Raw genomic sequence first — 25,282 nt, forward strand, 5'->3', positions numbered from 1 at the left:
CCGTTCGACTTGGAATTCCTGTCGTGGAAGTCAAGACCTGCCTCCTATGGCGGTCTGCCACGAAGTGTTTCTATAATATCCGATGATTTGCGATTGCCGTAGCTAGATTCTGCTAGCAAAAATGAATGCATAGATCGTCATTGCCGCATTGTGAGAGTGACACTCTTATCGACGGTATCTCCCTGGCGATCAGGCGTAACATCGCCAAGTATTCAATGCTCTCCTCCTTCTTCGACGTCGCCGTCACTTGACGAAAGTGTTCACAGGCAACCTGTAAATGTCGATTGTCCAGTACGGCCTTCTGGTTCCTTCCCACTGATCACTTCCATGCAGACCCGATGGTACGTTGATCTCCTCCCATTCGGTATCGAAACCCGCCTCGTAGAGGTCCATCTCAGCAACCTGTCCTAACATTAGAAACGGTTCCCATCAAATACCCAACTGTGAAGCGACATACCTTTGTGTAAACATCATAGCAAATCTGGCGATCAGCACCTAGCCCATTGTACCAACCAAACTTGCCATCCTTGGCCAGCAGCGCAACCACATATTCGGCGAAGAACTCCTTGAGCGCCTTGTAATCCTCAGCAAAGGTGTCGTAATAGATGGCATCTAGCACGACGCCCTGCTCTACCAGCTTAGGCAAGATATCTTGCCACCGGCCCTCGTGAATCTTGACATTGGGCTTGTCGTACCAGCCTTGCTCACGGAGACGCTGGTGTACCTGTGGATGCGCCTCGATGATGTGGTGCTCTGCAGGATCGTGCGTAAGAATAGCAGTATCCACGATACCCATTCCGTGGCCTACATTCATAGTACGGAGACCCTTCTTAGGGATCAGAGTCTCGGCATGGCGTTGCATAATTTGCATTTCCCAGTCCATCATAACAGCGTTGTCGGATTCGTCAAGGAGAATGCCGGGTTTGTAGCGGAGTTGACTTCTAAGGTAGGCCTTATTGTCAAGAGAGACATCGTCAAGAACCTTTTCCTCGACAACCTGTTCGATGGCTTTGGCGTCTTCTTCCGAGACCTTTTGCTTCTTGGCGGCAGGTTGCTCTGTGTCTTCTTCCTCATCGGCTTCTTCTTCTACATCATTGTCGCCCATGCCGAGCGCTTCTAGTCGAGCGAAGAGGATTTCAGCACGTACACCGGCTTCAACCATCATCTCGTATATCTTCTTTTGGCCTAAGCGGAGAGCGATGCATCCTGGTGTCTCGTCCTCTTTGTTGAGATCGTTCCAGATGGCGCCATTTTGAAGAAGTGTTTCTACCGTTTGAACCGCGGCATCACTGGCTTCTTTCCCATCCTCAGCTCTGCCACAAGCTGCAATTGCTGCGTGAAGTGGTGATGTTGATACTGTTGCTGTGGGGTCTTGCACGTTTGCCGATCCGTCCTTGAGCAGGATGTTCAACGCTGGCACATCGTGACGCTCCGCTGCCGAAATGATGCGCTTGGCGAGGAGGATATCTTCTTCTGTTGCTTGTTCAGCCATCTTGAAATGTGATTGAATTGTTATTGACATGTGTCGCAGAAACGACTGTGGGGTTGCGTAACTTTTTCTGCAGGGTTCACGATAAGATAAGCGAGTGCTAGTGCTTCACTGCAGCTACCCGATCGGGCATAGAGGAACATCTTGCGCAGCAAAAGGGAAAGACAGCAGCCCAGAGAGTGATAGAAGGCAAAGAATTCATTACTGATGACAATGACCTCACCACATAAGAATACCTATTGCGTCACATCGTACTCTTTTATTGATGGTCTAACCAACTCGACTCCCACCATAAGATGCTACAGGCCAACACAACACAGCGAGAAACTCCTTTCCATGAGTCTATAGAGATAGACGTATGCGATTCAATCACCACCATTCCAAACACCTTGCTCCCATGCCATGCAAGCTATTCAAACTCTGGTCGTATCCAGCCGAAGGTGTCTTTGTCCGTCCTGGCAAGCCACTGGTTTAGATAGTGACGCGAAACTGACGATGCCGAAGCAAGATGCACAACAAAACCCTGCGCAGGATATTCCTATGCAAAGCAGATGTATATATAGACATTAGAAGCGAATTAAAGGGCGATCGACGCGACAGAATAAATCTGATCCCCGACGGGAGGCGGCGCCTGCGTGCTATATGCAAGTCAACCCGACGCCTTGGATGCAGTATGAGCCCACTATTGGGCTTACTTCATCATCTGTGAGATGTTGTTCCATTTTTGCTTGAGTGCTTCGTGCTCTTCGTTGATCTGAAGGGTTGGTTAGCCGTGCTCAACATAACACCAACCGGGAGACTGGAACTTACTGTAGCCCATTGCATCTTGACATCAACCAATTCTTTCTCCATCTCGGCCATCGAGTCTTCCAGATTGCGGTTCTCGTTGTGAACAACGATGTTCTTTTGCATTACAGTCTCCATTTCGTTCTTCAGTCTTGCTTCGACCTCTGCGGGTTGGGTGTCGACGATCTTCTGAAGCTCTTCGACCTTTGTCTTCAATGTTTCGTTCTCGTCGGCGAGATTCTCATTTTCAACCTTAGTTTTAATGAGTTCAGAAGCGACTTGAACATGCTCCATATCCGACTGCTCAGCGCGATGCTCCAGTGATCGGACCTTCTGTTCCAGATGTGTGACTTTATCTTTCAGTCCGTGGAGCTCGGTCTCGCGATCTTTTTCTATGCGCTGCTGTTCTTTCCACTCTGCGGTGTACTGCTTGAGCATTTCTGGCGTGATCTTGACAGAAACGGCGTCTTTCACAAGAGTATCAGCACGATAGATCTCCTTGTCGATGCCAGCAGTCGAGCCAAAGAAGCCATTTTCAAGGATGGAATTGGCCGATGGAGCTTTGTCGATGTACACGTCAAACAATCGCTCCTTGAGGAATGTTGTCAGTGTCGACATGTCCTTCATACCCAGCAATGTTTCAGCGTTCTTTTGCATGAGCACAATACCGAACTTCAAGATCGCAGATTCAAGACCCTCGCTGAGTATGAGGTCATAAATACGCAAGACGAGTTGTAGCGGGAACCGATATGCGAACAATGTAAGGAACCATTGAGTGGCGTAGAGTTGTGGCTTGACCTCTCTCCGGCGGAGATGGCAGTACAGAGCGGGTTCAAACTCTTCCAAAAGGCGTTCAAACTGGTACAGATGCAGGTGGAGTCCAGCCATGTCAGCTACGAAAAGGTCACGAAGGCCATACTTGTTCATCAGTGTCACAAAGAGACTAAACGCCTCTTCCTCGGGCATCTGCCAAAGTTAGTTACAGACGGCGAATATCAGGCAGATGGAAACTTACGTTGAAGAGCAGAGGCATAGCGATGAAGTTCATGCCTTGGGCGTAACCGACTGCATCGTCGTATAAAGCGTATGCTTTGCAGATACCGAAAAGACCGTCCTGTAGCCCAGCTGCCATGACGTACTTGGAGTAGCTCGTGCGCGCTCCCAGATCACGCTTGATGACCTTCTCCAGTTTCGATATTGTGGCGGCGTTCTGTTTCTTTTCCGCCGCAAGCCTTGCCTGTGCCTTGATCGGATCTTCATTTTCCGAAGTGAGAGATGGCGAGCCCAATGGCGCGGTGGTACTAGCAGCTGTTGTGGCCGGGCTCGAGTAGTCGGAGTGCACTGAAGACGAAGACGAAGCGACTGATTCTTTTCCGTTGCCAGTAGTGTTTCCCATGCTGAGGGTGCTCGTTCTGGCGCTGGCGCTGACGCTCATGTACTCCTTGTCTGTTCCACGAGCTACGAGTTCCCTGTACATGCTCTCCAGCTCTTCGCTTTTACTTTGCGCCAACACTTGCCAGATGACACCACGAATGACTTGAGGGATGCCACTTGCGATGGCGCGGTTCAGTTCTTCGGAACTGGTGCGTGCAATTGCTGCTGGCCCTTCGTTGACCACTGACTGCCAAAGGTCCCAATCTACAGGCTCGGCAATGTCTCCCGCCGGACCAGCGGCGAATCCAGATGCTGTTCCCGGAGCCAACTTCGGGTTGATTGTAGGCTGTTTCACAAGAGCTGGAGGACTTCCTGGCTCTTCTCCAGATGTGGGCGGAGGGCTGGCAATGCCGAGCCCGATACCTGGCGATGCTAGCGCCACGGTTGGACTACCATCTATACCTGTCTCATCGCTGAGTGTTATGCCCGCTTCTTCCCTCATTCGCAGAATCTTGAAACGGTCTCGCAGGCTACCCTGACTTGTTCTGTGTTTAGAGCCCATGTCGCCCTCATCTTCGATCCTGCTCAAGGTGAGCTCTGGATTACTGCCGATAGTCGCAATAGACGCCCCAGTATTCCGTCGCTCCGTAGTTGTCGTAGTTGCCGGTGGAGACTCAGGTTTCTTGCTAGAGCTGTTTCTTGACAGCCAAGCGAAAGGACCTGTGAGTTTTCTAGTCGTTGTTGGTGCTGGCGCGGGCGCGGGCTTCTCTTGTACAGCAGGTGGGGCGGGCGGCGGAGGGAATTTGACGGGCGACATTCTGCCAGAGAGGCCTTGTAGTCCGCTCGCGGAATTTGTAGAATCTCGAGAATCTCTTGGTGGTAGCTTGGGGAGTATGCCGGCAGCTTTTGAGCCCTCTGTTAAGCATCAGCTTCAGTTTTGCGATCAACATGCATTCACGCATGCAGACGCGTATGTAGGTGGGGCCAGTGAATGGGTGCAGATGGCTCCTGCTCTGGAAGCATGAACCAGCCTACACGCGCACATCACACAGTTCTTATTCCAAGCCCAGTAGGTATACTCACCGCTGTCTAAAGACACGTCGTCCATGTCCGATGTGACTGACACTCTGTGCCCAGTAAGGAGTGGTGACTTGGCTGCCGGTGTATCTTCGCTAGGCTTCTCGACAGCCTTTGGCTCAGGTTCATTGTCCGACTCATCGCTTTCCTCTTCATCGTCTTCTTCCTCCTCGTCATCGTCATCGTCGTCATCATCGTCGTCGTCGCTCTCCTCTTTGGGTATTTTTGGCACTGCAGGAGCAGGCTCCGCTGGTTTGGCTGCTTGCACTGTTGAAGACGAAGATTCTCGTTGTAGGAGGGACCGTGACCGTGACTGTGATCGTTCGGACTGTGAGTCTGGGCGAGGGGTACTCTCAGCTGCTTCTTCGAAACTGTCCTACACCGCCGCATACATATTAGCAAACATGCACCGCAATGGCTGCCTGCATTTCCCACGGAACATGGGCATCGCTTACGCTATCAGAGCCAGAACTGCCTGAGCTCGTGGGTCTTTCTGGCTTGTCCGCCATGTTTGCAAGGGTTGGCGGTGTAGGCTACTGAGGGTCGCGGGACGGTATCTTGAAAGGCAGGAGCAGTCGACGCGACGCGGCTTGTAGTCTGGGCAAGTGTACAAAATAGAGATTAAAAAGTTAGTATCGTGCGGGTGTCAGAGAAGCAGTCGGGGGCGCAGCGGTGGTTGTTGGTGGTGATGGGGAATTAGGAGCGGGACAGCGACGTGGGTTGGTGAATTAGAGAAGTGGAGCACGACCCTGGCTGCGGCCTTGAACATCGGGGAAGCCACTGAGGAGCCCACAACGACACGTCCTGCTTTGGACCCCCGCCCATGACCAGCAATTGGCCGGCATTGATGCTGAAGTCCGTAGCATCGCGGATGCTGATACTGCGCATGACGTCTGCATGCTGATCGTGCGTATGCAGCCACAAATTCCAGGCCAGCTGTTCACTTGCCCGCCATGGTTGCACAAACAGCCCACCATGGCCTGCAAAACATAAGGTTAATCTGAAACACGCACTAGGCCCGCCACTTGCTGGTCTTCCGCCCGCGCTGCGAATCGAGGCTTACATCGACTATCACACCCCATCACCATTCGGCACTACTTTCGGTATCCGAAGCGATCGTCTTCGACTCCAAAAACAACAAAGACTTGGTTTGGGAAGTGGTCTTCAGGAGCCGTCAGGCCTACCGTGATTATACAAGAAGCAAGGGATGCGCGACTTCTTTGTTCCTTCCTATTCAGCCAACAGCCAGTCCAGCTCCTTCCTTCTGGGCAACGGCTGAGTGTCGGTTGCGTCATCTTCTTCCAGCGTCAGCATGAACGGGCGGGAAAAAGCAGATGCAGCAATGCGACTTGTAACGCAGGGGAGCTTGTTTGAACAAAAGTAATATGGACTAGAATTGCAAAGTCAAGGTATATACATGAACATCAAGAAGGTATCCCCAATCATAGTCTTCCAAATCTCTCCGCCATTATCCTCCAGTCATCCCCTTTCGAAAGCTCCCTCTAGTTGTTGAGGCACTGGGAGTAGAAGTCGTTTTGTACGACGCACTTGGCAGTGCCCTCGCAGGTGGTAGGGCCGGTGTATCCAGCACCACCACACTGGTAGTAGAGCTTAGCAACGCCAGCAGTTCCGGAAGGAACAGCACCAGTAGGGGCAGCGATGCCAGATGAAGGGCGGAGAAGAGTGGCGAAGGTGGTAGGGGCAATGGGAGAAGCGCTGGGGATCGTAGCGTTCATCGAGGGGCGGGCGGGGGCGAGGGTAGGGAGAGCGGCGGAGCTGGTCTCGGCAACAGCAGCGACAGAAGAGACAACGGCGAGGGTAGAGGTGGGCGCAGCGGCAGCAGAGGTAGGAGCCGCGACGGTCGAGTTGGCAGCAGGGGAAGATGGCTTAGCAGCACCGGCACCACCGCATGAAGCGACAGGGCCACCAGGAGCCTTGTAGGTGGTCGCGTCGAAGCCGTTGTAGACGTTGGGGATGTAGATGTTGTCGTCCTCAGCCTTGTAGGCACCGGGAAGCTCAATGGTAGGTCCGCAAGTACCCTCCTTACCGGTACCAGTAATCTTGAGCTGCGCACAGGCAATGTAAAACTGCGCACCACCGACAGTCTGAGCGCCGTGAAGGGCCAACATCTCTGAACGGAGCAGGTACTCGCCGCTGGCAAGACCGGTAGGAAGAGCAAACTCGCGGGTCATGTTGTTGGCGCCCATGATCTCGTTCGCCCACTTTCCGTCAACGTTGTCAAGCTCGTCAATCTTGAACCATCCGGCACCGATACCAGTGGCCTGGGAAGCATCGTCAACGGGTCCGTAAAGCATGTGGGTGATGGGACCTGGGTGGCCGGACTGGTCCCACTGAACCTTGATGGTGTCACCCTCGTTGGCAGCAACGGTCTCAACACCGGAGGGGACCTTGGCACCATTGACGTTGCAGACAATATCGTCGCTGGTTACGTCGGTGACGGGGCTGTTGGAAGGTGGCATCCGGATGCCGACCTGGTAACCAGGAGTAACATCGTTGACCCAGAGCTGGTGCATGTTCTGGTGAGCCGAGACGGCGGAAAGGAGAGCGCTGGTGAAAATGGCCTTGGTGAACATCTTGAAGGTTGAAAGTGTTTTGTCGGTGTGATATGTATAATGACTTGATTTGCAAAGATATGCTAGTGATGCCTGATCACGAAAAATGAATGTAAGGTAAAGAGTGAAGGTGGTAGTAAAAACCGGAACGAATGTGTTCAAAGAAAGGACTGGCCCGTTGGAATGATGAAGTGTGTATGGCAAGGACAACGGCACCTTATAAACTCATCCCATGCCGATCTTTTGCTTGACTTACGCGCCTGGAACAAGATTAATGGTCTCCGGAGATCAGGACGAACCGACTGGAATCCTCCTTGACAGCCGTTCACGCCATCCCAGTCGCTGGGAACGGTACGACATCGTCTTTACAGATGCCAAGGAGCGACACGCCAGCAATAAATCTAGATGAAGGACTAGTTTGCTCTTCTTAGGTATGGTCCGCGATGCTTGTTTATGCGACAGGTGCCATCCGAGATTGGGTGGACATGTTGGTGGAGAAATCAGGAAGCGAACGTTTCCAAAGTGGCTGCTTTGGGTTAGCTATGCCGTTTCGTATGTGCACCCGCATGTTTCAAAACGTCTCTGGGAGCGGTTCGCTGGGAGCACGATCCTGCAGCGAGTCACTACGAACTTCAGAAATTCGGTCTCGTTTCTTCCGAGCCTCGTAGATGTACTTGGAAGGCTTTTCGATATCCGGAAAAATTGGACAAGGCGACCTGGATGTGGCAGACGATCATTTGAGAACAAGGTCGAATGGCATATGCTAGAAAAGGCGTATGAACCATGCGAACGGCTGATATTGCAAAAATAAAGCTATAATCTGCCGCCTTTTCTGAGGCTGCACTCCATGACGCGCTGTCTCAGCGCCTGAAGTGGGGCGGCTTCAATGGGCGTAAAAGTCTTCCTCATGGTCCTCTTCTCGTAATGGTTGCAAAACCCGTAGGCGCTGGCACAGTGCGTCTTTCGCTTGACGTAGAAAGTCTGTCCATGCCCTTGCTCATGTCAGGCAGTGTTTGGCCTATCGGTTCCGTTGGGATCGGAGATTTTGTAGTAATGGTAACATTACTCGTGGGTAAGGCCACGATGTTTGTGGGTATAGAGAGGCTTCCCTGAGGGGCTCCTCCGTCGATATAGAGATGAATCTCCTGCACTGTAGGAGCCGGCGATGTGGTGTGAACAATGGATAGGAACCAGGCGCCAAGCAAGATTGAGGTGAACCATATCGTCACGAGAAAGAAGACGGCAAACAGTACACACGGCACAAGGATGCATTTCCGAGGCATTCGACTTCTTGCGGGAAGTGTGGTTGGGAAGCCTGGTCTAGCAGATCGTGCAAAGTAGGGATGGTTTGTGTCCTGGTAATCGGGCTTGACACGGGCTTCTTCCGCATCCTTTGAAGATGGTCTGGTGCTCGAGTGACGGATCGAGGATGGCGACTCAGGCGTGGTAGGTTGGTAGTAGGGGTTGTTTGATGCGCCGCATTGTGATGTCCCAGAAAGAGTGTCGTGTTGAGGCATGAAAGGAATGACATGCGAAAGGAATGTAGAGCTATACGACGGAGCCGGTGAAAGCATGTCCTTCAGCGGAATCGACGACATGTCCACTGACGGTGCTCGCCTGTGAGTTTCCATGGCAAAGGCAGGTGACTCGATAATGTGTAAAGCTGGTGAGAAAAAGGATCAGCCTCTCGATGCTTGTTACAAAGAATTGACGCGGAATTTGAGGATATTAGCATTTCCTTTATGCAGATGAGAAAGACAAAGGGAATGCATATAGTGGAGCAGCGTGGCAGCCACGAACGAAGAGTTACTTGTATCAACCTAAAGGAGCGATATGCAGATGTTTCATCGCTTTCGTTAGCTTGCGCGTTGTTTCTACTGCTAGGTAGAGCATTTTGATGAATGCAGTGGTGGTGAGAAGTAGCTTGGGAATCTGACGGGTTTGTAAAGCGCGGCCTTGTTGACGGACGATTGGGTCCGGCGCTTTCCTCGCATGCAGGGTCTAGTCGCAGAGCCTTGCTGGCCGCACTGATGGCAGGCTAACAACTACAAGGATACTCAAAGGATATGAGAACTGCATGATTTATAGGCTCTCCAGACGTTCACTGTTGTCCACGTATATAAGATGTGTGCAAAGTGCGCCGTGTCTAGGCTTGCTTGAGGGTATCATACCACAACTCCAAAACTCCCAATGCATCAATGGTTCATGTAAGCCCCAGGCTCAATCTTGCAGCCTTCTCAAGCTTTCGCCTTGCCTTTTCCAGTCCCCGCAGGCCTTCCTCGCTTCTTTCCTGCTGTGGGTGCTGCTGGCGGTGCGCGAGCTGCTGGCTGACCGTCGGCCCGCCTGCCCTCAGCTGCTCTGATGTCCTCGAGCTCCCTCTCTAGCAGGCCTTGCAATTGCTCATTACGTCTTCCGAGGAGCAACACGTCGTCGGGGTTAATTGTGTTGCGACCGGCGTGCTTAGAGAAGACCTCGAGATCGCGGGCTGTGTTTGCTGGGTAACGTTAGCATTTTTCGGGCTAAAGGACATGTCAAGACGCGGATCGATGTTACCGATTTGGGTGTATACAAGCTCAGTCAGGGCACCGATGAACTGTGGCGTTGCATTGAGATCGTTCTCCAACGACTTCTCGTCAACAAACTGGCCGATGGAGTACCACAGGGCTGACTTGAGTCGCTGTGGGTGTTGTCAGCACATGATTATCGACAGCCTGACACATGGGCTTCTGACCTCTTCGCGCTCTGCTTTGGCACCATCATCTGACGCCATGTCGCTCAATAGGTGCAGTCGATCGCGTGTAGGCGTCGACTGGAGAAGTGACGCGACGAGACGCGTCCAAAGCGGGCCGATAGCGGGGCCTCGGTGATAAACGGGAAGGAAGTCACCGCCCAGGTTCTGCCACGCGACGGTCCACGCTTTGAGTGATTTATTATTGTTGCGCGCAATTACTTTCTTCACTAGCATCGCCTTGCACGCGCAAACACATACAAACACACATACACACACACAATACTCGACATAGACGTTAGAAGCCTCTCCGACCACAGCCCCTACAAGCTCATAATCTCATCACCACAAGGACTCTCCTATCACAACCACCCACGTCGCATACTCAAGATGGACTACATACTCGACAACGTGGGCGAGTGGAAGAACCGCTTGGTCAACAACTCCATCAAGTCCTTCGAAGACATGACCGCTCAGCGCTGGGTCCGCATTATCGCTATTGTCGGCGCATACCTCCTCATACGGCCATACCTACTCAACGCCGCTGCCAAGAAGCAGAAACAACAGCTAGAGAAGGAAGCTGAAGATCTGGGCCTGGGCAAGAGCGAGGCACTAGATGCGAACGACTTCAGGGGTAGCGGCGTTCGGGTGAAGAAGGGAGAAGCGAAGAAAAAAGAGTAGTGGCTGCGTACGAGACACGAACACGTGCGGCAATAGGAGATGGTAATACGATTGAATTTTGGGCAAGAATAATGTTGGTGGAGAGTAATACAAGGAGATGGCGGGCCATCTGGCGAGGGAATTTAGACATGCCGTTGCGCTACGCTTTCCTAAGGACCAGAGGCTCGACTGCTGAGCGATTCTTCCCATTTAGTATGGGTGAAGAGCTGAAGATACACTTGAGATTCGTCCAAGGAATTTATGTTCAACGTAGTGCACCCAAAGCATATCATTCTGATACAAGCGAGGAGCTTGTGAACTAAGCCGTTATATCCGCAACAAACTGTGAGCGCCACTAGCAAACCAGTATCAACGTTGCAAAAGACAAGTAGAGTCGTGCTGGTTCTCGTAAGTCTCGTGAATGTCCCACAACTTATGTTTGGTTTTATTGGTCCATATCTAGTATACAGTATGACATCGAGATACCCCACTAGCCTCTGTGATTCGTATGTGCCTAGGCACGCCATGACCTGTTTACTGATCGCTAGCAACATACGGATGGAGGGCTGTCGATCTGCACCGAAAATGACCTCATAATGCAAGCGTTCAATGTCTATGAGCCGCTAAGTGTCACACAATACGTGGATTCGGGAAAGAGGAACGCTTGTACTTAGCGACAACATGAAGAGATGGTTCCTCGTGCGAAAGCGGGGAAACGGGAATACCGGTAGGCTGAAGTGGTATAAGTACAGACCAACACATCATGTCGACCCATCACGAGTACGTCCTGATAACGACATTTAGTTTTCTCTCGAATCTATCCTCCAACTCTAATCACATCGTGTACTTTCCAGCTCGTTAATCTATACTTGAACGATGCCGCAATACATAATCCAACACCACTGTGAGCTCCAAGCATCACAGAAGGACGCCATCGCCATCGCCATCACAAAGCTGCATTGCCAGACATTCAATGCGCCCTCTATCTTCGTGAATGTTCATTTCCACCCTTCACGACCTCACTACATCGCCGGCAAATTGCAAGAAACAAACTCTATCACTGGGATGCTGCGAACACGCGGACCAGAATACAGAGACAAGATGAATACGCTTGTGCTAGACCTCACCGAAATATGGAATAATGTGGTTAGGCCGAATTCCGCAAACGACAAAATTGATGGAAATGTGCCTGGGCGATTGGATGACCCTACAGCGTTGCATCTTTGCGGTATCTCAGAGGGTATTGTTGCTGCCGCAGAGCAAGGATTCCTCCTACCTTCTGCAGGGCAAGACGACAAGTGGCTTGAGAAAAATTTGAAGGCTTTTGAGAAGAGGGCTGCAGATGGAGATGAAGCGATGAAATCGCTTCTTGAAGAAATCAAGACGAAGGGTCTAGGAAGCGCTTCTTGAGGACACACAACGACATCACAAGGACACCATATCAGCAAACCATCTCACAGTCGCTCATTTCTGTCCGGTCATAACTCTAATGCAATCTATCACTGTGGTTCGCAATGCCTCCCACGATGCGACTCTCTTTTCCTACTGCAACAGCAATGCAGAGTGATATAGACCTTGTATATGCCGGACGGGTATCTAGACCTAATCACAGGATCTGTGATTAAGAAGCTGTTCGTTCGCTGCATGTTCAACTCATAACCTCCACATATCCAGTGTGTTTGTGCACCCAACACCCCCTCCGACTATCTTCTACTCCACCAACTCAGCAGAGCCGTCCGTTTGCTACTTCATTGCCTCGTGGCTTCTACATTCACAAACTCTCGCTTCACATCTCTTCTATACATAATCCAATTTACAACCCAACCACCATGTCTTCGCTCACGCATCTTGAGCAATTCCGATGCCAGTGGACGAAGGATACCGCAAGCAAGCTCAAGGAAAAGCTCCAGATCTGATCCCTGGACGTCACGAGCAGCCTGTATTAATACTTGCTGTTGAGGCCGTGGTGGAAGGAATAAAATTGTATCGGAGCTATAAAGAGGAAAAGGCTGCAGAAGAAAAAAAGGAAAGGGGGAGAGGAAATCATAAAAGACATAGGAAGGACAGGCATATGGAAGAAAGTAGGAAATATGGGCATGGAGGTAGCCATGAATCGAGTGGTAAGCGCCGACATCGTCGTCGTCGGTCTAAATCAAGAGACGAAGAGCGTGGGAGACACCGTCGTAGTCCACGAGATGATCGGCATCCAAGATCACAACACAGACGCCGAGATGAAGAGTGTGGGAAGCACTACGAAAGATCCAGGTCTCAGGACCGACGCCCAAGATCCCGTCGACAATATGAGGACAATGATGTTCTCGATCCCATTGTCGAGAACTTACCGAATGACAGTCTAGAGTATCAGATGACGGGCGGTGCAGGACCAGTAGAAACGTTGCGTCATGGGCATCGAAAGCCAGATACACTGTCGCCCAGAGGTGGAGAACGCCGGGGCAGTGTTGCGAGTGGCTACCAAACTTCATGGCGAGACTTGAAAGCAGAGCGAAAGAATGGCCCAGCATCTGGAAGTAGAGTTCCATCACCATATTCCTCAGCGCAAAGACCATCAAAAGGGCTTTCCAGGGTGCGATCTCATTCTCGTGGTCGCAGAGATACATCGCAGTCAGACCGGAAGAGGTCGCACACACCCCGCGGACCTCACCACCGAAAGTCCAGAGAGCGCTCAAGCTCTCATCGGCGTGATATTGAACATAAAAAACAGTCAGATATTCGTTCAGGCCGCATTGGTGCGTCCTACTCTCCAACACGGCGACAAAGAGGACCAGACGGTACACCATTCGGAAGCTTACCTGAACGTAAAAGCAAAGATACTTTTGGAAACCATTTCATGAACACTTATAGGCACATCAAAGCCGAGTACGAGGCTGGTTATCGAAGTAAAGGTAAGCTCGAGAAAGCGCTAGACGAGATGAGGAAGAAAAAGAGAGTCACAAAAGTCAGCAGTGACAGGCAAACGAGTAGGCACAAAATAGAAAGGAAGAAAATACGAAAAAGTGAGCCAGAAAGAATCAGGGGGGTTGAGAGATATCCTGAGAAACCCAGGGGCGCTGAAGGGAAACCTAGGGCTGCTGAGGCAGAGGCGTGGGAGCATCATCGGCGCGAAGAGGAGGAACACAAAAGAAGGAAGGATGATGATAGGAGGGGAGAAAAAGACGCTGACCAGAAAAAGATTCAAAGTTTACCAGTCAAACCTCTCCAGAGTCATCAGATTCAACCGAAGATCACGGTACCACGACAACCACAGTACCGCAGTGACCAGACGACGGCCTCCGGTGAGACAAAGCCAAGGCCAAAGCCAGATTCAGAGCCAGATCCAAAAAAATCTTACCGTAATCAAAGCGCAAGACCAAAGACTGTTGAACTACAGATCCCAGAGACTAATAGCCCCAAGCGCAATATTTCTACTCTACCACCAGTTCCGGAGATACATCTCCAGCCTCCCACATCTGCTAGAGCTCCACGTCGTCAGCCACATCCTGTTGTCCGCGAGTCATCACATCCCCCTACGAACCGTCCAGCTCCACATGTTCCAGAACCATCTCATTGGCAACATCCACTTGCCCAACGGCCTCTGACCATCCGTAAGGAAACGCTTGAGCATGAGGTTTCATCACAACGAGAGTCGGCAGGTCGAGGTGTAGACGGTAAATCCGAAATTGGGTCAGCAGCGAGCTATTACGATCAAGCTCCACGTTCGCCGATGCCAGGAAGGTACGAAGAGGGTGAACAGACAGAATATGAAGAGGATGATCAATCAGAAACTTACGATGAAGTGCCATACCCAGACACACCTCCATCACCTGTTATACCCCCAAATTCGGATACGCTTCCTTCTGCAGTCGGGTCAGAGGACTCCTCAGTTTCGTCGTCACCAATCATGTCCCATACACTACGAGTTGCATCGCCTTCTCCTCGATCCACGTCCACATTCTTGCAGAGTATCCAGATGCCGACTCCTCAGCAATCGGTACCTCCCACTACATCACCACCACCATCATCTCCTCCTCATCCAGCCTCTCCACTACCCGCAGTGCAACCACCTAACAACACTGGGATGGCTGCTCTGTTCGGTGAAATCAACGGGGGTAGGTTCGAGTTGCGCAAAGTAGCGGATTCGGAAAAAAGACATCGTAATAACAACCCGACAGCCGGCAGGGTAGTGTATAATGAGACGGCACACAGTCAAGATGTAGAGGAACGTGAGCGAGCTCAAGCTAGGGAAGCGAACAACCAAACGCCATCTCGAGGAAACAGTGCATGGAGCACTCGCATCTCTATGGACGATGAAGACGATATACAACCAGTACCCAACAGAGCGTTCCAAAGCGACTTGGCGAAAGCTCTGCAGGCGAGGAGATCGGGCTCAGGTACTGACACTTCTACAAGGGGACCTCGGAGAGGTTCTGAGGATAGTTCACTAACTGCAGGCTCTAGAACGTCCATGATTGCCAACGTTTCTGGGAAACTGCGAGACGAGAGTACGTTGATGTATCCTTACGTGTGGTAGGCTCGTACTGACGCAGTAGTAGGTGCACCTGTTCAGCGGCTTTCCAAATCGGAAAGCGACGAGGATCTTATCTTTACTTTGGCGGCACATATCGCGCAGCCAGGTTGGAGCTTTGATGATCTGACTAAGGATTGACGATGATGAAAGTGAAATGAGATGAAACAAGATGAAATGCCCCCGGTGCCGATATCAATAGCACATGCAATGTCTGTCCATAGTTGAATTTTCCTCTTCGAACGCGAGACATGTCGTGCATCTGTGCAAGTGCACCTGGGCTCGCGCGCGTCTACTTTACGACGCGTTGGTTGGCAGAGAAGTGAACGCGTGTGCATTGGACCTGCCAGAGTGAATGGTGTTTACGAACGGTTGGTCCAGGCTTCCCAATTTCGCGGCAGAGCTCTGGACCGCCAAGCTCGTGCAAAGGACACCCGGTTGTTAGTCTCCATCCCTATTCCTCGTGTTATTAGCTGTCTCGACTTGGGAGCTTCCTTGCATTCTTCGCCGAGGGTTCAGTTTACACTTCTGCCACTCATTCACGATTGTTAGTGGTTGCCTCTGACGTTGAGCTGCATCCCCCACATTACTTCAACGTCGCCCCAATTGGACCCTGTGGCATCATCAGGCAGAAGAGCGCAAGCATACCGCCCGCAGCTTTCGCAGTTCAACACCACACTTTTCCCCACACACAACCACAATGCGCTTCTCATCAGGCATTCTTCTCGCTCTCCCAGTGCTTGCTGTCGCTGAGGAGCAGGTTCCTCTCCTCGACAAGGTGAAGGGCTTCTTCAACAAGGCGACTGCTGCCGTCTCCGCATCCATCCCCTCCATGCCATCGGCGCCCGTTGACACGGCAACAAGCAAGGCAGCATCCAATGCCGCCGCAGCAATCCAGTACCCGATCACCCTAGAGAACTGGAAGGAGGTCCTCACGGTTGATCCTACTGCCAGCCCTCCTACCACCCAGGATTGGCTTATCTTCACCACTGGTGGCAACACCACTTGCTTCGGTCTGTGTGGAAACGCAACCAAGGCATGGAATGTACGTGTAGCAGGCGAACATTTTGATGGCATACACTGACACCGACTTAGGCTTCTCTCCCCATCATGGCCGCAAAGACCAATGCGCCCAAGTTCGCGTACCTTGACTGCGAAGCTGAGCCCATTCTCTGCAACGCATGGTCCGTCGGCGCACCAGCGCTCTACTACTTCCAGGTTCCCAAGCCCATGGCCGACCAGTCTGCGCCCGTTCCTACCGTTCGCTACCAGCCTTTGAACCGCACAAGCACCACCACCGAGACCTTCAAGAAGCTGATCGTCGACAACGACATTGAACAGGTCACCCCTTACGAGGGTCCCTTCCACCCCTTCAACGGTGCGCTCCAGCAGTACAACCTTGCCATTCCTTACGGATACGTTACCTGGGGATTCTCCAAGATGCCCTCATGGATGCCTATGATCATCATCTCTTTCCTCAGCAGGTCTTTCATGTAAGCCAAACCACTCCATAAACAGAATCTACATACTGATCATATTGTAGGAGCAAGCGTATGGCGGGACCAACTCCCGCGGAGGCACGCGCCGCCAACGCACAACCCGCTCGGTAGATTAGCATACTCCGGCCTCGTGCTGACTAGAACAGTTGAGAGGAAGAAGGGGGGTGTCGTCCACGATTCTATATCGCTCACACCAGTAGCGATGCGATATATACAATCCTGCAATTGGATTTGTCTTGGAGTGGAATGTATTTGTCTCCAGAGAGTGAGATTGGAGATTTACATGTGTGTAAGACAGAATAATGTAGCTCAGATACCTTTGATGGCGTTCAATCAATGTATTGCGTTCAGTCATATCGTATTCCATCTTGACTGTTTCCAGAGTGAAGGGTCCAAAGACCTCATGGTCGGCCAGTAGCTGCCAAGATGCGACCGCGCTACCGGGCCATGCGCTAAGAATCTCTTGAACTCCGCAACCCCAATTCCACATCACATCATAGCAATCATGGTGCACATACTGAAGCGCATGCGCAAACTACACGAGGCAAGTAGTTGGTTTCCGAAAGCATTGTCTGCTTTCCGCGCATAGCTAACAACTATTACAGAAGGTACGTGCAACCGGCCACCCACAGGCACCTCCGAAAGTTTCGCTGGAGAAGATGATCGCACCAGATCTGTTCCCAAGTTCGTGAAAAACACACGACGCTGACTGTACCGAAAACAGTTATTATGGATACGATGTGGGCCAGGCGCACTTATACTTCCAAAAGAGGTGTCGAAGATCAGTATGGAGTTCAACACAAAGCTCTACGGAGGACATAGAGGGGCAAGGTACGCTTATATTTTTCTTCTATACCGGCTGCGAAGGAAGAGAGAAAAGCCGTGTTCATAGCGGAGACCATTTTGGCAGGCTGGCGATAGTACTCGATGATAGAGTGTGCTCACTACGAACAGGAAATTCTGGCGCAATATGCTGCCCCGGATGAAATACCGTAACCCATCTATCCCGATCGAAATAGCACGACACAACGATCCCGACGGCCCCTCACTCCTTCACGTTTACACAAGCAAAACCCAACCCGCGACTGGGTCCACAAATTCGCCCACAGCCCAGCAGTCAGACTCTTCACCACCGTCCGGCACACCGAACCCACGCAATACTCTTGTGCCTGATACCTCGAAGCCCACATATACAATCGACATCAGAGATCAGTCAGAAAGCGAGATCTTGGAGGCACTAGTACAGAAGACGGGCGCGCAGCAGCTCGAGCCAACTGAACAAGAGCTGGCTGAGATGAAAGAAATCGAAGAGTTTAAGGAGCGGTCTGAGGCGGACAGAGTGCAGGTTAGGGAGAGGTTATTGAAGGAGCGGAGAGAGGCTGAGCTGCTCAAGTTGGCGAGGGGAGAGGTACCGGCTACAAACTAAGCGTGGTCCAGGTATGAGAAACATGTGCAAAGACTATATGGACTTTCACTTGCACTTGGACTATCATGCAGCGGCTTCGAAGCTGAGATTCTGTAACATATGTACATTGAATGACATGCATACGACGTCAACACGAGACTACGTCTAGCGATCATGTCTCTGTGCTCGTTTACAACTCGAACCAATAGTTTTCAACTCGCGATAACAGTCAGACCCGCATTTGCGTCTAACACTCTCTTGCAGACTAAGTGCATGCACATGACTTCGCGAACGATGCGGCGACTCGTAAACGCGTGAACGCGTTCGTCGCGCTTTCACAGCGACTCGTGTGCGAGGTGGTCAAGCATCAAAAGGCATGCATCTACCAGCGCAGTGAAGCCGCGCGGTTGCAAAAACTATCGTTTGCACGAAAAGGCATGTAGCCGACTGGGTTAGTCCCAAGCATCAATGGCCGACGGCCTAGCAAAAGGGAAACGGAATCAGTCTGCCTGACAGACAACCATACACCGAGCTCAAACCCCGTGAAGGGTGAGCTCAGGCTGCCGGAAGCTGCCAAAGTTGTTCTCCGCCACCTGTCGTCCGAAACGCTCTACAAAAGAAAAAGAGTTCCATGGTGGACGAACTGTCAGAATCTCAACCATCACACCCCCCGAAGGACGTGGACGGGAGACGCTGACACAGGTCGTTGTGGTGAGAGAGATGGGTGAGGGCGACGAACTTTTTTTATGTCCCTCGGCTGATTTTCGGCGCGCTAGCAATCTAGTGGCTTGGCGGAAAGATGGACGGAGGTGCGATGTTGCCCGCAGGTCGTGCACGAGTAGGCACCGAACATTGAACTTCACCTTTTGGAAGAGGCTAGACCTGCTTTCACTCTTCGCGACGACTGCTTCTCTGGGCTGCTCAAAGGCGCACTGAAACCAGGGACTACCGGCGCCACCAGCTCTTATTCCAACTCACATCGTCTTCACGTTGCGACATCGACACTACAACCGCATCAATCATGGCGGATCTATCCATCGATGAGGCGAACAAGATTCGTCTGTCTATGGGTCTCTCCGCTCTTCCCGGTGGAAGTACCCCCGCAGCGCCCGCATCGTCATCAGGTCTCGATTTCAAGGCAGCGCAAAACGGCGACGACTCGGACGAAGAGCCTGCGAGCACTATCGAGACGCGCGAGGCTGCCGCTTCGGATAATTGGAAAAAGCTAGAAGAGGAGAGACTGGCTAAGATAAGACGCGAGGAGCGCGCCGCCGCCATCAAGAAGGAGCGCGAAAAGGCGGCGCGCTTTGCGAAGCTCGAGGGCAAGGGGCTGGCAGACGAAGCTGATGTCGACGACGACTTGGCATGGCTGAAGAGCAGCAAGAAGCGTCAGAAGAAGATCGCCAAGGAAGAACAGATGCGTAAGGAGCTTGAAGAGCGCGAGCGCCAGGCACTCGAGGCCATGCAGTACACCGATAAAGACCTTGCGGGTGTCAAAGTCGGACACGAGGTCGATCAATTTGATGATGAGGACCAGATTCTTGTCCTCAGAGACACCGCAGTCGATGCAGAAGAAGATGACGAGCTAGAGGCGGTTTCGCTGAGAGAAAAGGAGCGACTACAAGAACGACTCGATTCGAAAAAGCGGAAGCGCGCATACGATCCCAATGACATGGATGAATCAGGTCAAAAGTCGATACTGGCACAATACGACGAGGAGATCGAGGGCAAGAAGGGCAAGGCTTTCACGCTGGACGGCAAGGGCCGAACTGTTGAAGATGTACAAGCAGAGGTTGCGGGTGCCTCAAAGCCAAAGAAGGTTGCTATCAGTCTAGACATACTCAAAGAAGATGCGCCTACCAACGACTACATGGATATTTCAGAAGTCAAGATGAAGAAGCCTAAGAAGAAGAAGAGCAAGAAGTCCAAGAGAGAACGCGTCGAAGACGAAGACGAACTAGCAGCTATGGTCATGGAAGAACCTGCAGCTGGCGACGACATGGATCTTGATGGCGGTGAAGTCTCAGCACCACAGCAGAAGAAAAAGAAGGTCTTTGATGAATCTTTTGTGGATGACGATGACCTTCAAGCAAATCTCGCAGCACAGCGGCAGAAAGCCCTCAAGAAGCGCAAGAAGATGCGACCGGAAGATCTTGCACGGCAGATGCGTGAGGAAGCATCTACACCTCAGCCAGACGTTATGGAGTCTACTGAAGACGGCGAGGGTGCCCTTGTCATCGACGAAACGACCGAGTTCGTACAAAACCTAGGTGCTGCTGGAGACGCCGACGAAGAGGAGGCCCGCCGGAAGCGTAGGAAGTCAAGCCACATTTCGGAGGGCACCAAGTCTATGGGCGATATCCCCGTTGCTGATGAGGACGGCGATATTGACATGGGACAATCATACGCCGAAGTAGCCGAAGCGGAAGAGGCCCGCAACCGCAGCGTTTCTCGCGCTAGGTCCACTGAGATTACTGAGACGGGTCTTGAGGCTGAGAAGACTGTCGATCAAGGTCTGGGTGCCACACTTGCCTTGCTCAAGCAACGAGGCCTGGTCACACAGACCGACGCCGGAGACAAGAACGCCATGTACCGTGACCGCCAGAAGTTCCTTGCCGACAAGCTCAAGGCCGAAGCCGATGCTGAACGCCAACGTAAGATTGCTCGTGAACGCGAACGAGGCTCCGCCCGCTGGAACAACATGACTCCCCGTGAACGTGAAGAATGGGCACGCAAAAACAACACAAGCGCTGACATGGTTGAGAGCCGTCGTCTTGCTGAGCTCTTTAACAAGGAGTACACACCAAATATCGAGCTCAAATATGTCGATGAACACGGCCGACATATGAACCAGAAAGAAGCGTTCAAGCAGCTCAGTCACCAGTTCCACGGCAAAGGCAGTGGAAACACGAAGACGAAGAAGCAACTTGATAAAATTGCTGCTGAAAACAAGAGGATGGCTGAAAGTTCGCTCGAAGCTAGCCGGAGTGGAGGTGGTGGATTGGGCAATGCTTTCGATGACCAGGCGAAGAAGAAGGGTACTGCTGGTGTTCGTCTGCAGTAGACTCCGGGTGCTCAATTCTCCAAGGGCATATTCGTCGCCAACATCGCGAACGGCTATCGGCAGCTAATGCAAGGTCCCCCAAGGTGTGTGGCGGACATGAAAGGTCAGTAAGTTCCTGAAGCTGTACATTAGAAACTTTGTCATTAATGCGAATCTCTCGAATAGAACGTCCTCGATCGGCAGTGATGATGGTACGCTACCCCTCAGATGTGCAACTTACTAACATGAAGACACTAATTGACCTGATCTCCTCGTTGATACATTACATTTTGTCCTCATCTGAGGGTGTCGCACCTATCGGCACCTTCACCATAAGGCAAAGTCTACAGCTTGTGTTCCACTACCGGTGTAGATCCGTACCTGTAAGGCTATCGGCGCACTAACATCTTGTGTTTATTGCCATCTGAGGTACCGCAGCTACGGCTGTGACTCTAACGACAGCCATTATCTAACCAACTGCATGTAGGAAGAAGTGTCTAAACGTAACATGTAGCTCTCATCATCATCTTTTGACTTATGGGCACTATGCTGTCTTGGTGTTGATATTGATATGTACACCGCAGCCCCTGTCTCCGAACTTAGGGGTAATAAGACCTTACCAGCATAAAAAAGAGATACATATTGTTCACTGCTTTTCCATCTGACCGAGGAAGTCGGTTACAAAAACTGCCCTTTCATGTTCGTTCAACCCAAGATTGAAGGACATCTTTACTTAAACTTGGTTTCCAACGTACCAAGTCATCCATAACAACTTCCAGAGACTTTCTGTAATTAGGCATGATTAAAGGGTCGTGCATGCATGCTCTAGTATCTGAGGCCAGTTGGAGTATAGCAACAAGCTTATCCCGGGGGTCTGAAGCGCAAAAATGAGACATATGTTTAATCAGAGTGTCAATGTCTGGATCCGAAAACCTTCCGTCCATATCGATAAGTGCGTACCACGAGCGATAGACTTCGCTAACAGAGAGAGGACCGTAACCGGGTAGTATCGTCTTAGTATGTAATGTGTCTTGCCAATCCAGTGAACTATCGCCAAGCCTGAACTGGACCTTGCGGCCACCTCCCTCACTCCTTGGGGCCAGGAAACCCTCTTGCAGAATCCATATTCAGCTCCACCATGGTCGATTCAAGACATGGTTGAAGCTGACCCATAGTGCCTTCTTGTATCGGTCAGGCGAGGCCTGGTCCGCATCTTCATCATGGAGACCGAGTTCGAATCGGATGAGAACTTCGTCTTGTGCCACGTTGTTCCACAACGGATGTGTGCTCTCAAAAAGATCGGCATAAAGGCTTCTCATTGCCTCGTCATCGAGAGTGTTTATGAGAGGACGTAAGTGTGCTGTCCATAGTCTCATAAGAAATCGACTGTGTTTATCGTCTGGTCCTAGCCACACCAACACCGATTCAGCCAAGGAGTAGATCTTTCCCATTAACTGAACTTGATGAGTCTTCTCCTGCGGATCTTGTTGATTAATGCACAAGGCATCAACCCACAGATACTGCTTTCTGTCATTTCGCAAGGCCATGAGCGCGACATAGAGGTTTCGTGTGATCCGAAATGGCGCACTGGTTGGCTCTTAATATGCGCTGGGTGATTTCTTCGAGGAGCCATCAAGTACGATCTCAACAGTATCTTCAGCATCCCCCCAACAATAAGATAGCGCAATGTAAGGTATGCGAGTTTCAGTTTCTTTCATGTTGGTATATACGAGCTTGCAGGCGATAGGATCATCCCCAGATCCGGGCAGTAAGATGACGCATCGTATCTCCCTCAAATCAGGATCCAATGGTAGAAATGCTGTATCGTGATTCGCTACACCGCGGGAAGGCAGGTATGAGCGATATGGGAAATCCGAGGAGGACATGGAGAGATAAGTATCGACTTTGTGCGAGGGACCAGGCGAAGAAGGGAAAGGGGATTTGAAGTGTGATTGCAGAGTAGGCTGAAAGTAAGGAGGCTCTGCAGATCAACACAGGTGCAGATGCAGTGCGACTGAATTACCTCATTGGATCTACCCATACGTCACCAAGCCCCATGTCACTGTAAGTCCATCCTTCCAATAAATAAGCGAATCTAACTGGCACCCGGAACATCCCATATCTTACCAAAAGGATCATGATGCGCATCCGTCTCACGGTTATACTCCAAACCCAAGCTCAGGAAATGAGCTACTTCTTCGCCATAAACCCTACTTACAAACGCATACATTCCATCAATGCCTGCCGAGACACCGCTGGTCGAGATAATGTTGCCGTCTTCAACCCAACGTGCAGTGGGAACCCAAGTTACATTGGGACCCTGTTTCACAGCCCATTCCCAGGCCGCCTTGTTTGTCGTTGCTCTGCGGCCATCGAGTATACCCGCGCGGGATAGGATTGTTGCGCCGGTGCAGACGGAGACTATATATTTGAGCTGTAGCATTGTTAGTTGGTGAAAATGGAAAGGTGGACGGGAATAGTGGATACCTTTGGATAAGTTTGCTTGACGAAATCGATTTCTTCAGTCATGTTCCTGCGGGTGCCGCCACCACCAGGGACGATGAGAACATCTATGTCACCCTTGTCTGTCGTAGGAGGCAAATGCATACCATCATGGCTCTGACGCTTGCTCTTCACAACGGCCATGTGGTTGTCTGCACTTTGTTCGCGGCTCGCCAGGTAATCCGAGAATGTTGTGGTAGGCACAATCTCCTGGCCAAAGCCTCCAGTCATCATGGCCGACGTGACGGGGTCCATAGTTTTGCTGAGGACTGAGAATTTTGGCACGATTGTGGAGTTTTGGTAGTACATAAAGAGTGTGTTGAGGAGGTCCATAGGACCAAATATGTCGAGAGCTTGATAATGCGGGAATACGACCAGTCCGAAGTGGGTAGGTAAGGTGGTGGTATTGGTGAACTCGGGTTGTTTCGGTCTCGCAAAAGTCGAGCCGAAGGCCACCAGAGCTGGAAGCAGGGTAGAGTATCGCATGCTTGAAATGGTATACACTCAGAGTGTGAAAGAAAGAAGAGAGGATGGGAGGAGTTCAAAATAACCAGTTGGTGAGGGGTAGTCGAATTAGAAGCTGGCGCAAGAGGCCTTCGAACAAAGGTCACTGTGTATATACGTCTCCGTGCAGACCTACTGACTGTGTGCCCTTCATGTGTAGGATCTTATTGGCTTTATACAGCGGTGAACACTGTATGCCTGAAATCTCCGCAACGGAATCCAGAGTTAGCATTTTGGCATCACGGTAATCTAAGTCGTTTGATTGTATTGGTCCCAATGTGCTCATTAGCCTTGCATAGCAGTGACAAAGACGCAGGGGACCCGTCAAGTGACTCGAAACAAACGGAAGCCGAAGCGATGGAGGCACGGGTGGATGAGTCGGTTGTGCGAAATCCTGCACGTCTGATGTCGAGAAGGAACAAGACATCACCGCGGGTCTGGCGTATGAGAAGGTTTGAGCGACTTCTGGAAACTCTAAGTGCTTAAATTCACCGGGGTTAAGCGACCGACGATGATCCCGAGAGAGTTTGTCTCTACCGATAACTCCTGTGTCCTCAGACAACTTTTGGTGTTCTCGTGTAGCATTGGCGACGGGACGGGGCGTAATAGATTGAGGTTGAGGGGATAATCCTTGGGTTAATTAAATAGAATTGTGGGGAAGCATGCTTAAGGCGTATCGCAGTAAGCACAGGTTGCTGATCTGGGTAGTCACGTCTTGTGTTTGGTCGTTTTGCGCGTAGACAGATTATGGAGCGGCTATTGCACTGTAGCATGCATTCTTATTTTAGACATGGATGATATGGGTCTGCACCAGACGCCGTCAGTGGTTGTTGCGCTAATGTTTTCTTTTGACAGTCGAGCTTTGACTGCCTTGGGCCCTTCGCGTCAGGCTTGACCAGCCTCCACTGGGACCTAGGTAGTCGGCAATGCGATGTATCCGTGTCGCGCTCGCGTTTTCCAAGCTTAGTCTAGCCTGTTCGCATTATGCGAACATAGTTTGATGGTCATGGAGATGGAAAAGGACCATGACATGTGTGTTTGTAAAGCCATGGGGTAGGTCGTTGGATGGTCGCAAACAGCGCAACATGCAGGGACCATACATGCTCAAGGAGGATAGAGC

The 25,282-nt window shown here is 51.3% G+C and overlaps 8 protein-coding genes across 8 annotated transcripts; 5 read left to right on the forward strand and 3 right to left on the reverse strand.

The window, feature by feature from the left end:
* Positions 1–243: 243 nt before the first annotated feature.
* Positions 244–1,492, reverse strand: GT037_005737 (arginine n-methyltransferase 2; the record flags this gene model as incomplete). The annotated part of the gene is made up of 2 exons (XM_038930784.1): positions 244–402; positions 458–1,492. The coding sequence occupies 2 exons, from the start codon at positions 1,490–1,492 to the stop codon at positions 244–246; spliced, it is 1,194 nt and encodes a 397-aa protein (XP_038786473.1).
* Positions 1,493–2,180: 688 nt separating this feature from the next.
* GT037_005738 (uncharacterized protein) lies at positions 2,181–10,069 on the reverse strand (the record flags this gene model as incomplete). The annotated part of the gene is made up of 10 exons (XM_038930785.1): positions 2,181–2,243; positions 2,300–3,241; positions 3,291–4,564; positions 4,733–5,102; positions 5,182–5,259; positions 6,268–7,363; positions 8,272–8,962; positions 9,632–9,793; positions 9,853–9,976; positions 10,031–10,069. The coding sequence occupies 10 exons, from the start codon at positions 10,067–10,069 to the stop codon at positions 2,181–2,183; spliced, it is 4,839 nt and encodes a 1,612-aa protein (XP_038786474.1).
* Positions 10,070–10,417: 348 nt separating this feature from the next.
* GT037_005739 (uncharacterized protein) lies at positions 10,418–11,010 on the forward strand (the record flags this gene model as incomplete). The annotated part of the gene is made up of 2 exons (XM_038930786.1): positions 10,418–10,661; positions 10,835–11,010. 2 exons carry the CDS (start codon positions 10,418–10,420, stop codon positions 11,008–11,010), a joined length of 420 nt encoding a protein of 139 aa, XP_038786475.1.
* A 553-nt stretch (positions 11,011–11,563) lies between these two features.
* Positions 11,564–12,097, forward strand: GT037_005740 (uncharacterized protein; the record flags this gene model as incomplete). The annotated part of the gene is made up of 1 exon (XM_038930787.1): positions 11,564–12,097. One exon carries the CDS (start codon positions 11,564–11,566, stop codon positions 12,095–12,097), a length of 534 nt encoding a protein of 177 aa, XP_038786476.1.
* A 680-nt stretch (positions 12,098–12,777) lies between these two features.
* GT037_005741 (uncharacterized protein) lies at positions 12,778–15,350 on the forward strand (the record flags this gene model as incomplete). Its single annotated transcript, XM_038930788.1, has 3 exons — positions 12,778–13,001; positions 13,040–15,186; positions 15,238–15,350. The coding sequence occupies 3 exons, from the start codon at positions 12,778–12,780 to the stop codon at positions 15,348–15,350; spliced, it is 2,484 nt and encodes an 827-aa protein (XP_038786477.1).
* A 559-nt stretch (positions 15,351–15,909) lies between these two features.
* GT037_005742 (uncharacterized protein) lies at positions 15,910–18,134 on the forward strand (the record flags this gene model as incomplete). The annotated part of the gene is made up of 5 exons (XM_038930789.1): positions 15,910–16,254; positions 16,305–16,702; positions 16,753–16,760; positions 17,314–17,392; positions 17,663–18,134. The coding sequence occupies 5 exons, from the start codon at positions 15,910–15,912 to the stop codon at positions 18,132–18,134; spliced, it is 1,302 nt and encodes a 433-aa protein (XP_038786478.1).
* Positions 18,135–18,571: 437 nt separating this feature from the next.
* On the forward strand, positions 18,572–21,177 carry GT037_005743 (dna binding protein sart-1; the record flags this gene model as incomplete). The annotated part of the gene is made up of 2 exons (XM_038930790.1): positions 18,572–18,691; positions 18,994–21,177. Coding segments are annotated over 2 exons (2,304 nt in total), but the record flags the coding sequence as incomplete, so codon positions are not given.
* Positions 21,178–22,283: 1,106 nt separating this feature from the next.
* GT037_005744 (uncharacterized protein) lies at positions 22,284–24,144 on the reverse strand (the record flags this gene model as incomplete). The annotated part of the gene is made up of 3 exons (XM_038930791.1): positions 22,284–22,610; positions 23,375–23,590; positions 23,644–24,144. The coding sequence occupies 3 exons, from the start codon at positions 24,142–24,144 to the stop codon at positions 22,284–22,286; spliced, it is 1,044 nt and encodes a 347-aa protein (XP_038786480.1).
* Positions 24,145–25,282: the final 1,138 nt, after the last annotated feature.

Source organism: Alternaria burnsii (assembly GCF_013036055.1).
Source record: "Alternaria burnsii strain CBS107.38 chromosome Unknown 732, whole genome shotgun sequence".
NCBI lineage: Eukaryota > Fungi > Ascomycota > Dothideomycetes > Pleosporales > Pleosporaceae > Alternaria > Alternaria burnsii.